Source organism: Carettochelys insculpta, chromosome 8 (genome assembly GCF_033958435.1).
Source record: "Carettochelys insculpta isolate YL-2023 chromosome 8, ASM3395843v1, whole genome shotgun sequence".
Taxonomy (NCBI): Eukaryota; Metazoa; Chordata; order Testudines; family Carettochelyidae; genus Carettochelys; species Carettochelys insculpta.
In genome coordinates this window covers 74,867,031-74,879,034 of record NC_134144.1, presented here as the reverse complement: position 1 = coordinate 74,879,034, position 12,004 = coordinate 74,867,031, and the positions used below count along the sequence as shown (strand labels likewise).

General features: G+C 63.7%; 1 protein-coding gene across 1 annotated transcript in view; it reads right to left on the bottom strand.

The window, feature by feature from the left end:
* SPEG (striated muscle enriched protein kinase) overlaps positions 1–12,004 on the bottom strand; it is a 151,250-nt gene that overhangs the window by 61,483 nt on the left and 77,763 nt on the right. The window contains 4 exon segments of the mRNA XM_075001611.1: positions 6,834–7,094; positions 10,581–10,756; positions 11,074–11,162; positions 11,550–11,749. Coding sequence (XP_074857712.1) covers positions 6,834–7,094; positions 10,581–10,756; positions 11,074–11,162; positions 11,550–11,749 — 726 coding nt within the window.

The window sequence follows — 12,004 nt, the reverse complement described above, 5'->3', positions numbered from 1 at the left end:
GCTGAGAGCTGGGTCCATGGCTGGGGCCCCCCCGGCTTTCCAGGCCTCATCTTCCGGACGCCTCGCAAGGCAGGGTCAGCCCTCGCCAGCCAGCCGGCCCCGGCCTGGGCCGGCCCCAGCCCCGGCAGCTCCCCGCAGCCCGTGCTCACACCTGCCAGTGCTGGAGGCTCCATGGCCTCCCGGACAGCTTGTCCCAAGGCTCGGCCTCCCGGGTAGTCCCTCCTGTCCCGCCAACCCCGGCCTGGCTGCAGCTGAACCCCACCGGCCGGCCCTGAGCCCCGCGGCTGAGAACAAGTCAATCCACCTCCATGGCACAGCAGCCTCTCCTGGCCAGAGCTGTTCTCCCGTCGCCCCTGCCCTCTCCTCTCCAGCCCCGCCCCACTGGGGCCGGCTGCCCGGAGGCCAGGGTTTCGGGACTTTCGCCAGTTTGCCACCTCCACCCCAGGGCAGTGCCCAGAACGGGCACCGCTGCGCCAGCCGAGGCCAGGCCCGTGCTGACGAGCGCAGACACTGCTTATTCCCGCCTGCCAGTGCAGGAGGGCGGCTGTCCGGGCAGCACCGTCACACTGGTGCCTCTCACTCGGCTTGGGGGGCACCAGGACCCCTAGATCCCTACAGGCAGTTCTCCCTCCCGGACAGCCACCTCCAATTTTCAAGGCCTAAGAGAGGGAGAGATGCCTCTTCCCTGGCCCCAAGCCCAAGAAGCCCGGCTGGGAGCAGGCTCCACTCCCCAGCCAAGCAGCCTGGGGCGCAATCCATTCACTGCAGCTCGTTTCCCAGCTCAGCCGGGGTCAAACGTGGCTCGTACGACTCTCACGCTGCTGAGGCGGCACTGGGCTTGCCAAGGTGAGCACCTACATGAGCTTACGAGCTCCACGAGGGCAAGCTGCCGGGAGACAGCCAAGTGCACAAGCCACACACCCGGCAAGGGCGACGGGGCTTGTCCCAGGCAGCAGCTGCCGCGGAGGCGTAGCTACCATGGCCATGCTGGCGCGGCACAGAGCGTGCGAGCGGTGCACCGAACAGAGCAAGCACAGCCCCGGCTCACCGCTCGGTCCGGGCAACATCAGGCAAAAGCCCCCTGAGTCCCACCGACCGACCGCACACGTCTGGTACAGAAACCAGCCAGGAAAACGCCCAGGGGCTGGGCAGTGGGCTGAGCTCCCCCCTGGGGGTTTATTCCTCTCTCAGAATTCCCAGGGGAAAAGGCCTTGCAAGTGCTAAACCTTGAGCCCATTTTCCCCCTCCTGCCAGGCTTGTTATGCCCCGAAAAGTAATTTGCCTCCCCGGGCAGGTCTGACGCCGCGAGGAGCGGGTGCTGCTCAGCTGCTGCGCTGGCAGACAGAAGGTTGGGGAAGATAAGCCAGTTGAAAGTGACAGCCAATGGCCCAGATCCAGACGGGTACCTGGGGACGTGGGAGACAGGCGCCCTCCCGCAGGGGAGCAGGTTACGGACTTGTTTTAAATGAGTCCACAGCCGTGTGGGACGTTTTGGTGCACCTGGAACCCCAATTTTCCCAAAGCTCCCATTGGCGTTAGCGAGCTGGCACGTTTCGGGGGTTCCAGAAGCACCTCCCCAGGGTCAGCAGAGGAACTGCAGTGGAAGCTGAGCCAGGGCTGACTGAGAAAGAGCCTGCCCTAGAGAACCAAGACACGCCTGCTGTGTACCGCCTGCAGTCCAGGGGTGCGGTCTGCTGTGTAGTGGGGGATACATGTGTACGTGTGGGGCTCACACAGGGTGGGGGGCTCCTGCTGAGGGTAACCTGGCGACCAGGTGACACCTCTGGGCTGCAGACAAAGGAGGAGGTGGAGCCTGAGGGGTTTGAATTGGAACTGGGAGTTGGAAGCAGTGAGTCTGGGCTGGGAGAGAGAGAGACAAAGGAGGGGGCAAGGCCCCGGCTCCAGGGGACCCTTGGGGCCTCCTCTCCCCAGCATGGATGGGACTGGCTGTCTCTGCCGGCTGCACTGACTCCTCTGTACGACGCTGTGTCCTGTCGGCTAATAAACCCGCTGTTCTCCTGCTGAGTGAGAGTCACTCCTGCCTGCAGATGGGGTGCAGAGCTTGGGGACCCCTGAACCCCATCACACTGGTGTTAGAAGTAGGATGTGCTGCAACCCGAGGATGGAGCATCCAGCAATAAGTGACAGGGGTGCAGGAGGAAGGGGGCCAGCGAGACCCAGGTGTGCTGACGGGCAGTGAGGTGCAGTTCCCCAAGGGGAAGGGGTCTGCAGCTGAACCCGAGCAACTGTGGTCGTGGTCCTCGAGATGGTGTGTCACACCCAAGGGGGGGTTACTCCCGGGAGTCCATTGGAGTCCGTCCTAGAGTGCAGAGGGGCCTACGGCCTAACCCTGGGGAGTCTGGCACACTGAAGGGATTCTTGCAGGGATCGTGGGGTGCAGAGGGCTTCGGCCTGAGAGCCTGTAACCACGCTAAGCAACTCCGCTGTGAAGCAGCAGCACCTGGAAAGTGACTTGAGCTTTAAGGATCAGATCAACTGAGAGAAAGAGAGCAGCAGCGTGGATGTGCAGTGGCAGAGCTGAGGGTTCAGGAAACTGCTGCAGGGGTGAGCCCAAATCGGGGCAGGGAACCCTGGACTGCCTGGAGCTCTGAACCGAGTGGCCTGTCAGAGCTCAAGGAGGGAAGGAGCAATTCCAACCCACCGTCTGCTAGTGACCAAGACAGACCTGCGAAGAGTTTTCCAGGCCTGGGCCGAGGAAGGTGCCTGTGTGTCTGTGCAGGAAAGCAGCTCGTCCCCTGGGAATGGCAAGTTGTCTGTGAGAGAAGCTGCCTCACCTTCTGTGTGTGTGTGAGACCAGCCGGGGGGCTGGGACAAAGGAGAGAGTGTCTCCCATTGTCTGTCTGTGCTGAACAGCAGCAGCAGCCTGGGGAAGAAGCAGAGCCTGCGACAACGAGGAAACTCGTCCATTACCTGAGGAGAATTCCCCAGCCTGGGGTGGCTGGAGAGGGAACCACCAGGAAAGAGCATCCCAGGTGTGACTCTGAATCCAGCCATGGGGGCTGGAACAGAGGGAATGGCTCCGGGATGGGCAGTGGTGTCCCTGATAAGGACGCTGGTCCTTGGTGCAAGAAAAGTTGCTTCTGCTTCTGGGGAAGTGAATCCTTTGTCGGAGCTTGTGGGGGCTCGAGATGGGGCCAAGATCCCAGGGCTGGATCTGAGGGCAGCTGAAGCCCAGATGGGAAGTGGGCCTGCCTCTGTGTCTCTCGGGGGGCGGGGATGATGCTTTAACTCGGTCTGATCCAGTTAGTATCATCAGGGAATCCCAGAGACCAGGTGATTTTGGTACTAGTTCTTTGCCTGATGCTGAGGTGTTACTGGGAGGGGTGAGAGGACTCTGTCCTACCAGAGTCATCCTCTCGCCAGGACACAGGAAGAGCAGACGGGCAGTGGAGTTACGCTGCTGATGAAGATAAAGGAGCTGGTAGCAGAAGGGAGGAAAGGGACCCTGACCTTCTGTCTGGTGATACGAGCTGTCTGCCTGGAGGGGGATTTTGTGGGAATCTGCCTGATGGGCCAGAAGTGATCCTGGGTGTAGGTGAAACCCAGGAGCTGGTTGTGGCTCAAGGGAGCAGTGCCCCCGTGGAGGCAGACAGGGGTGAGCTGTTGTTTGGGGGAGCTCTTGAGGAAGAGAATTTCCCTGAAACTTTTCCTGACCTGTGTGTGGGGACTGCAGAAAATGGGAGTGAGGTGGAGGAGAGTGAACAGGAAAGGTGCTTGTCTGTAAGCGCCAGAGCAGCCCTTTGTCTGGGGAGAAGTTTGTTTCAGCTCCTGATGGCCAGGACCTGCCTGAGTGTGAAACCACTGGCTGTGCTCTGGAAGGGTCCAAAGCAGGCAGGGTGAAGGTTTCTCAGGAGTTGGAAGTTGGTTCAGGTAAAGTGAAAACTATAAGGGAGTGTGAGCAGCCCTGTGAGAACCAAGTGACTGGGTGTGACCAGTGTCCTGGGAATGTGGTCCTGAGCCAGGTCACTTGCAGGAGAGCACCAGCAATTCCCCATCTCCAGGTGATTGGAACACACATATTCTCGTAATGGTCTCCACTTCTGATTCCATGGGGAGGCAGAAGTTGGAGGTGGGAGGACAAAGGAGCTGTGGGCCTGGTGGTCCAGTAAGGGACAAACAGGGATTCCTCCATGTGGAGTCTGAGTCTGGGACTCACAAAGCAACTTTCAGAAAGCAACAGAGAGAAAGCCCTGCTAGTCTGTACACTACCAAAACAAAAAAGCAGTCAAGTAGCATTTGAAAGACTAACAAAATTTATTAGGTGATGAGCTTTCGTGGGACAGACCCACTTCTTCCGACCACAGCCAGACCAGAACAGACTCAATGGTTAAGGCACTGAGAATGGTCTGGCTCTGGTCTGAAGAAGTGGGTCTGTCCCACGAAAGCTCATCACCTAATAAATTATTTTGTTAGTGTTTAAAGTGCAACTTGGCTGCTTCTTTTTTTGAGAAAGCAGTTTGGTTCGCAAATTTCCAGACTGGCGGGGAGAAGGAGGTTTTCCCAAGGATCACTAACAGCCCAGCTCTTGTTAGAAGGGAGGGCACAGCCAGGGAGATCAGATTTCCACCCCAGGGGGCAAGAGAGAAGATTAGAACTTGATGGTGCTAAGAAAGGCCTCAGCCATTTATCCCCAAAATACCAGATTCTCAGGATGTTACACACAAGTTGTGGTCTACCAAAGAGCAACATAAATGTGCAGTTGCAATGGGGTTGTTCTGTTACTCACGCTGACTGCTGTAACCAAGGGGTGCTGCTACCAAACGCTGTAGAATTGTACCATGCACTGAATGTTTGGAAAGAGCCGTGTAACATGATGACATGGATGTATAAGGATGAACTGTCCATTGAAGGTGTTTGTAATTCTGAAATGTCACCGTTGTTCCCTGTAACTCGTCTTGCAACCTCTCACGTGAGGAGGAACATTCCAAACCTATTGTGTGGCATGGAAGGGGAAACTGAGGCACACAACCATTTTGGTGGTCTGGCTAAATGCCAAGGGTGGAAGCATTTGTACCTTCCCTTACTGGACTGTAACTGAATTCCAGACATTGGCTGGAGCAGCTGTGTGGACTGGTGGGCAGACAGGGCAGGGCCCAGATCAGAAAAGAACTATTTGATCTGTTGGTGCTGCAGCATCTGTATGGGCTCTGCCCGCCCGACTTGAGAACGTGGCTGATGGACCGGGGCTGAAGCAGGGAGACCGACCAACCCGAGGGAACCAACGGGACTTGCCCGGCTGCATCACATGAAAGGGGCCAATACCAAGCTCCTGAGGTGGAGCCTCCCCCGGCAGGATTATGACATGGAGGTGGTGCACATCAAGGGCAGCACCGAGGGTACAGACGATGCCCGATCACGAGGGAAGGGCCCCGAACTTCCCCAGGTCACCGGCTGAGTGACCCCGCTCAGTTCGGTCTGGAAGTGGGGAGAGATGTGATGGACTGGGGCGTGTGGGGTGTGTGTCACAGAGGGTGGGGGTCTCCTGCTGAGGGTAACCTGGTGACCAGGTGACACCTTTGTACTGCAGACAAAGGGGGAGGTGGAGCCTGAGGGGTTTGAATTGGAACTGGGAGTTGGAAGCAGTGAGTCTGGGCTGGGAGAGAGAGAGACAAGGGAAGGGGCCAGGCCCCGGCTCTGGGGGCCCCTCGGGGCCTCCTCTCCCCAGCATGGATGGGACTGGCTGTCTCTGCCGGCTGCACTGACTCTTCTGTACGACGCTGTGTCCTGTCGGCTAATGAACCCGGTGTTCTCCTGGGCCTTGTCTACACTTGTTCAAAATTTCAACAGGGCCATGCTAATGGTCGAATCGGAGAATACTAATGAGGTGCTGAAATGAATATTCAGTGTCTCATTAGCATGCTGCTGGCTGCAGCACTTGGGAAGTGCCACGTTTTGATTGCGTGGCTCGTCTGTACAGGACCCTTTTCGAAAGGGCCCTGCAAACGTTGAAATCCCCTTATTCCCGCGACCTTTGCGGGATCCTTTCGAAAAGGGCCCCGTGTAGACGAGCCGCGCGATTGAATCGTGGCACTTTCCAGGAGCCCGGCCGGCAGCATGCTAATGAGGCACTGAATATTCATTTCAGCGCCTCATTAGCACTCTCTGGTTTGGCCATTAGCACGGCCCTGTCGCAATTCTGGCCAAGTGTAGACACGGCCCTGCTGAGTGGGTCACTCCTGCCTGCGGATGGGGGCAGAGCTTGGGGATGCTGAACTGCATCAACCCTGGAGCCCCACCCCAGAACCTTCACCCCCAGCACCCCAGCCCTGTCCCCCCAGATCCCCACCGCTGCCACACTGGCGCACGTACCAAATGCCCTCCGCACTCGGTGTACAACAGAGGGAGGAACAGGCCCATCACCCAGCACTGAAGGGGACACGCAGCAGCTGCTCCTGGGTGCTGGGCCAACACCTGAGCCTCCCTCCAACAGTCCCCAGGGCTGGGGCGCTCCTGCCCCCCAGGAGCAAGGGGGGAGGAAAGGCAGGCCCAGCCCAGGCAGGTGCCCTCCATCCCCAGACCACGGGGCTCCCAGGCCAGCTCCCCACTGGGTTCTCCAGCCCCATCCCAGCAGCAGGTGGGCAGCAAGGGCCCAGACAGCTGCCAGCAGCTGCAGAGATCCCGTGGCCAGGACCCAGCCTGGGGCTTGGAACAGGAGCTGCGGCTGGCAAGGAAAGAAAAGCCCCCCAGAGAGCTCAGCCCGCCTGGCCCACTCTGGTCCCCCGCCAATACCAGCTTTCCCCTCCCAGGGCAGTGGTGGTGCCCCTGGCAGGCTGGGCTCTGGCTGCCCCCGCACGCGGGCGCAGGGCCCTTACCCTTGGCGGTGCTCAGCTTGCAGGTGTAGACGCCACTGTCGTCCTCGTGCACGGAGGTGAGCAGCAGCTTGCACTTGCGCCCGTCAAAATGCATCTTGCACTTGAGCAGGGCAGGCTGCAGCAGCCGCCCCTGGGACAGCCAGTCCACATCCAGGTCCGGCGGGCCCGTCACCAGGCACTCGAAGAGCGCCGTCTCCCCGGCCCCCACCGCCACGTCCTGCAGGGGCACCGCCACGGCCAGAGCCTGGCCCCTGGGGTGCGCTGGGGAGAGAGAAATGCACCTCAGCAGCTGCAAGGGAACGGGGGGTGGGGGGAGGCCCCAGACATGCAGGGAATGGCAGAGGGCTGGGGACATGCCAAGTACGGGAGAAGGACGGTGCCCAAGTAAGGGTGGCAGGGCCACGGGGACATGCCAGGAAGGAGGGGCAGTGTGACCCCAGGCAGCAGCAGAGGGTGCCGAGTGCAGCAGGACCCGAAGGGGTTGGGGCTCTGGGACAGGAACAGACTACACAGCTCTTTACCAAACACACTTTATTCGAGCTACAGAAGGGTCCCACCCCCAGCTCCCTAGGGCCCCTCCCTCCAGCCAGGAGCACCCAGGCCTGGGGACCCTGGGGCCGCAACGGGCTGCCTGTGCGCGTCACAGCCGGCGCCGAGGCTGGCGGGGGGGAGGCTGCCAGGGGCTGTTTGCCCCCGGCCCAGGCGCGTACGCTCCTCAGCTGCCCACTGTCCATGTTCCCCAGTCCTTCGGCCCAGCCCGGCCTGGCACAGTCTCTGCAGAGGCGGGCGCTGCGTGGGCTCCCTGCTCCGCAGCAGCGGGACACACAGACGCAGACACACGGACAGACTGGGACAGACAGCATCATGCAGCCACCGCGGCCCGGCTCACGGACGCTGGGCCGCCTCTGCGCTACACCAAACTGGCCCCGCCCACGCCCTGCGGCTCCGCCTCCCCCGCCAGCTGGCCCCACGCCCCAGTGTCCAGGGCCCGCTGGTCCACGCCTCCGGGAGGCCAGAGTCCAGGAGGTGGCGGCGGGTGGGGCCAGGCCAGGGCACCAGCCCTGCCCCTTGGTCACGCCGTCCCTTTTGGAGCCGAAGGCAATAACGCGAAACCAGGTCCGGTGCCTAAGAGGTGTGGTGCTAAAGAGCCCCAGGGCCGCGGCTCGGAGGGACGTGCCCCCTTATCGCACTCCCCCTGTGTACAGACAAAAAACGCAGTCAGCAAGCGGCAGGGTTAGCACGGCACAGCACGGCACAGGCACACGGGGCGTCCCTGCCTGCCAGGGGCTGGGTGGGGGTGGTGGGGGCTGGCCTGGAGCGGCAGGGTGCTGGTCCACCCTGGGGCCCAGGAGCCACGTGGGGGTCTGGGAGGAGAGGCGTCCCAGAGGTGGGCCCCAGAGGCCCAGGGCTGCCCACGCTCCCAGACTGTCCCGGAGCCCCAGCAACGGAAGATCATCTTTTACTGAGGTTCGCATCCGTGAGGAACCTCCAGGAGTGCAGCCCCCGAACTCCCAAGCCCCAGGGGCCCGAGCCTGCCCAGGGTAGTGTGGCAGCAGGCTCCCTCTGGCCTGGCACTCCAGGCAGGGGAGGACCTGGCCAGGCCGGGCAGAAGAACGGCACCTCCGCGGACGGCAGCAGCGCCTGTCCCAGCAGCCCCCCGCCAGGTGGGAGGGCAGCACGGAGCCGCCTGGGGGAGCCACGCTTGGGAGCAGGGCCCACAGCTGCAGCAGATCCCACGCTGCCAGCCACCGGGGCAGGGGACTTGCTGAGATGGAGCCACCCCCGGGCACAGCTCTCCCCTGAGCAGGGACAAGATGCAACCCCAGGAGCCCACATCAAAGGGCACCAGGAGACCCAGCACTACGATTCAGGCAGGGACTGACGGGCACCGGCAGAGCTGGGTGGAGACCAGGGCTGGGCCAGAGGGGGCTGCAGGTCAACTCAGGAGCACTGGCAGGGCGGCATGCGGGGTGCCAGGGCTGGGCGTTGCCAGGGCTGGGCATTGGGACTGAGGGGCACCGGCAGGGCTGGGCGTTGCCAGGGCTGGGCATTGGGACTGAGGGGCACCAGCAGGGCTGCATGCGGGGAGACAGGGCTGGGCATTGGGATGAAGGGCACCGGCAGGGCTGGAGGGCAGGGTGCCAGGTGTGATGGAGTGGGGGGGTGCATGTGTGAGACAAGCAGAGCAGCTCCCAGCGGCTAAGGATGACCCTGGCGCTATAACCTGGGCTGGCAGGTAACACCTCTGCCCTGAACACAGAGGAGGGAGGAGCCGAGCTGGTTTTTGAATCGGGGGTGGCAGTTAGAAGCTGAGGGGAGAGGGAGCTGGAAGGAGCCAGCCTGAGGAGGGGGAAAGCTACACCCAGAGGGGCACCCCTCGGGCTCCTCTCCCCAGGACGGGTTGGAAGGACTGTCTCTGGCTGCTGCACTGTCGCTTCTGTGAGAAACTGGGCATCCGTTGCCTCATAAACTTCCTGTTGTACCTGCTGAGTGAGAGTCACTCCTGCCAGCGGACGGGGTGCAGTGCAGGGGGACCCCTGAACCCCAGCACACCAGGGCCAGGCATTGGGACAAGGGACACCGGCAGAGCTGGATGGGGGGTGCCAGGGCCGGGCCAGAGGAGAGTGAAAGGGGGTCAGGGTAGGTTGGACTCTTCTGTCAGTCCCCAGAGGGACCAGCCCTCCAGCGCACTGGCCCTCAGACCCCCACGCGCCCACACCAGGCGCCAGAGAGGGGACAAGCACACGGCGGTGTCATGGGGCCAGGCCCTGTTTCGGGCAGAGGCCGTGGAGATGCAGGGCCAGAGCAGCAGCAGAACCAGGCAGCTGAGCCCCACCCCAGCCTGGGAGCAGCTCCTCTGCAGGGACCTGGCCCCCAGCCCAGCCTGGCAGGGTGTGACGACATGGGTAGTTGTGGGGTTCAAGGGCTTTGCAGACAGGGGGCACATGGTGTCCCTGTGGCTTACCGCTGTGGGGAGAGGGGGTTGGCTGGTGCAGGGGGATGTGGGGAGGGGGCTGAAGGGTTTGCGTGCGGGGGAGAGAGGGGCACAGTCAATGTCCCAGGGGCCTACTGGTGTACGGAGCAGAGGAAGTTGGTTGTTGCAGGAGGAGCACAGAGCAGAGACCCCAGCGACAGGTGCCCGGTGCCCGGCAGACCCAGCTCGGGTGGCACAGCCGGTCCTGGCCCGTGGAGGACAATGGGCTGCGGAGAGAGGAGCCCGGTGCCCTGCCCGGCTGGTCCCAGCCAGCAGGGACAAAGGTGGGAGCAGAGAGGGGCCCAGGCACCCTGGTTACCTGGCAGAGAACAAAGGCCGGGGGAGGAGCTGGGGTACTGGGGGCTGGGCTGGGCTGGAAGCAGGGGGCTCTGGGACGGGACGGGACGGGAAGGGGCAGAGATGAGGCAGGGCCCCCACCCCTGGGCGCAGGGCAGACTCAGCCGGGCGGTGCTGGGGAGCCAGGCCCACGGACCGGGGAGGTCGTGTGCTGGGTCCAGTGCTCAGCGATCGCCCACGTGAGGCCGGCTCGAGAACAGGGCTGGCTGCTCCCTCGGGGCGTGGGGGCCGGGCAGAGCGAGGGGATTCCCTGAGGGGCCCACGGCAGAGCCAGGCACCGGTCTCCGGAGGTGAGGGGCTGCCCTGGCGAGAGCAGCCCCCGAGAAGGGGCTGTCGTGCTGAAGGGGAGGTGCCTCCCTGGGACTGCAGGGACCCCGTGTGGGCCCCACCTGTGGCCGTGGGCCTGGCCGCGTTACCTCGGACCTGCAGCCGGGCCTCGCACTGCTTGGTGCCGTACTCGTTGATGGCTTTGCAGGCGTAGAAGCCGGCGTCCGCACACTCCACCGCCAGGATGTGCAGAGCACAGGCGCCGCCCTCCTCCTCCGCCACCGAGAGCCGCCGCCCGAACCGCACCGGCTGCCGGTTCCTCAGCCTGGGGGGAGACGGGGGCACAGTCAGCAGCTGCCCTGGCTTGGGGGGAGTCTGCTCAGGCGCTGCCCCTGGGCCTCTCTCCCCTGGTGCTAAAGGAGCCCAGGGCTCTTGCCCCCCTCCTGCGACCGGGGTCACCTCGCCAGCCCCTGCCCTGGGCTGATCAGAGCCAGCCCCTCCTAGAGGGGGCAGACCCCAGGCCCCATCCCTGCCCCCCCACCAGCCAGTCCTCGGCCTGGGCCCCCCACCGGTCCCCCTGCAGGGCCCTGCCCCAGCACTGCTGGCCCCACAGGCCTGGGGAGCCACTCTGGGGGCACTCACCAGTAGATCATGGGCTTGGGCTCGCCCCGGACCCGGACCCTCATCGCAACGTCCTGCCCCTCCTGCACCGACTGGTCACACAGAGCCACCTGGGACGGGGAGCACAGGCTGAGACATGCAGGTGCCCCGAGAGCACGCGGGCAGGAGGGGCCATGGCCTCTGGGCGGCCTGAGGAGCTGGGGGGCCGGGTGCCCCCAGGGGCCGGGGCGGCAGCAGAGGAAGCCGACAACGCAGCACTCGGGGAGGAGCGGGGCGGCCCCCACGCTCGCCCTCCGAACGCAGCCCCAGCGGCTGCACCGCGGCCCTCCAGGGAGGGGGTCGGCCCGAGGGGTGGGGCAGGGCAGAGGCGACGTGGGGGTGTCTCAGGGACTAACCCAGCCCCTCCCCTGGGTTTCCGCTGCCAGCGCCCTTCCCCACCAGTCACCCCGGCCAGCCCAGCGACCCCGTGCTGCCCGGACGCGGCTCCCGCCCCTCACCTCGAAGGAGGGGGCAGCCTTGAAGCTGGTCTCCGCGGGGGTGTGGGTGGGGACCAGGTCCACGCTGCGCTGCAGCCGGCGCTGGGGGGCCCCAGAGGCCGGGAGCTCCTCCGGGGGGCTCAGGTACTCCTCGTCTGACGTGATGGGGCTGACCAGGCCCAGTGGGGGCAGCAGGGCGCCCTGGCGCTCTGCGGGGGAAGCTGGCCCGGGAGAGAGAAGGCAGCAGGCTAGTGAAAGCTCCCAGGCCGGCAGGAGGTTGCAGCTGCCCAGGCTGGAACGGCAGCAGTGGGCCAGTCCCGGGGTGGCCATGCACTGCCCTCTGGGCCAGGGCTGCAAGTCCCGGATGAGATCTAGCAGGCAGGGCCCCCGCGTGCCAGGGCTGCTCTGCCAGCCTCACCCCACCCCACCGGGAGCCCTGGGCTGCTCCAGCCCTGCCCTGCCTTCTCCCAGGCCCC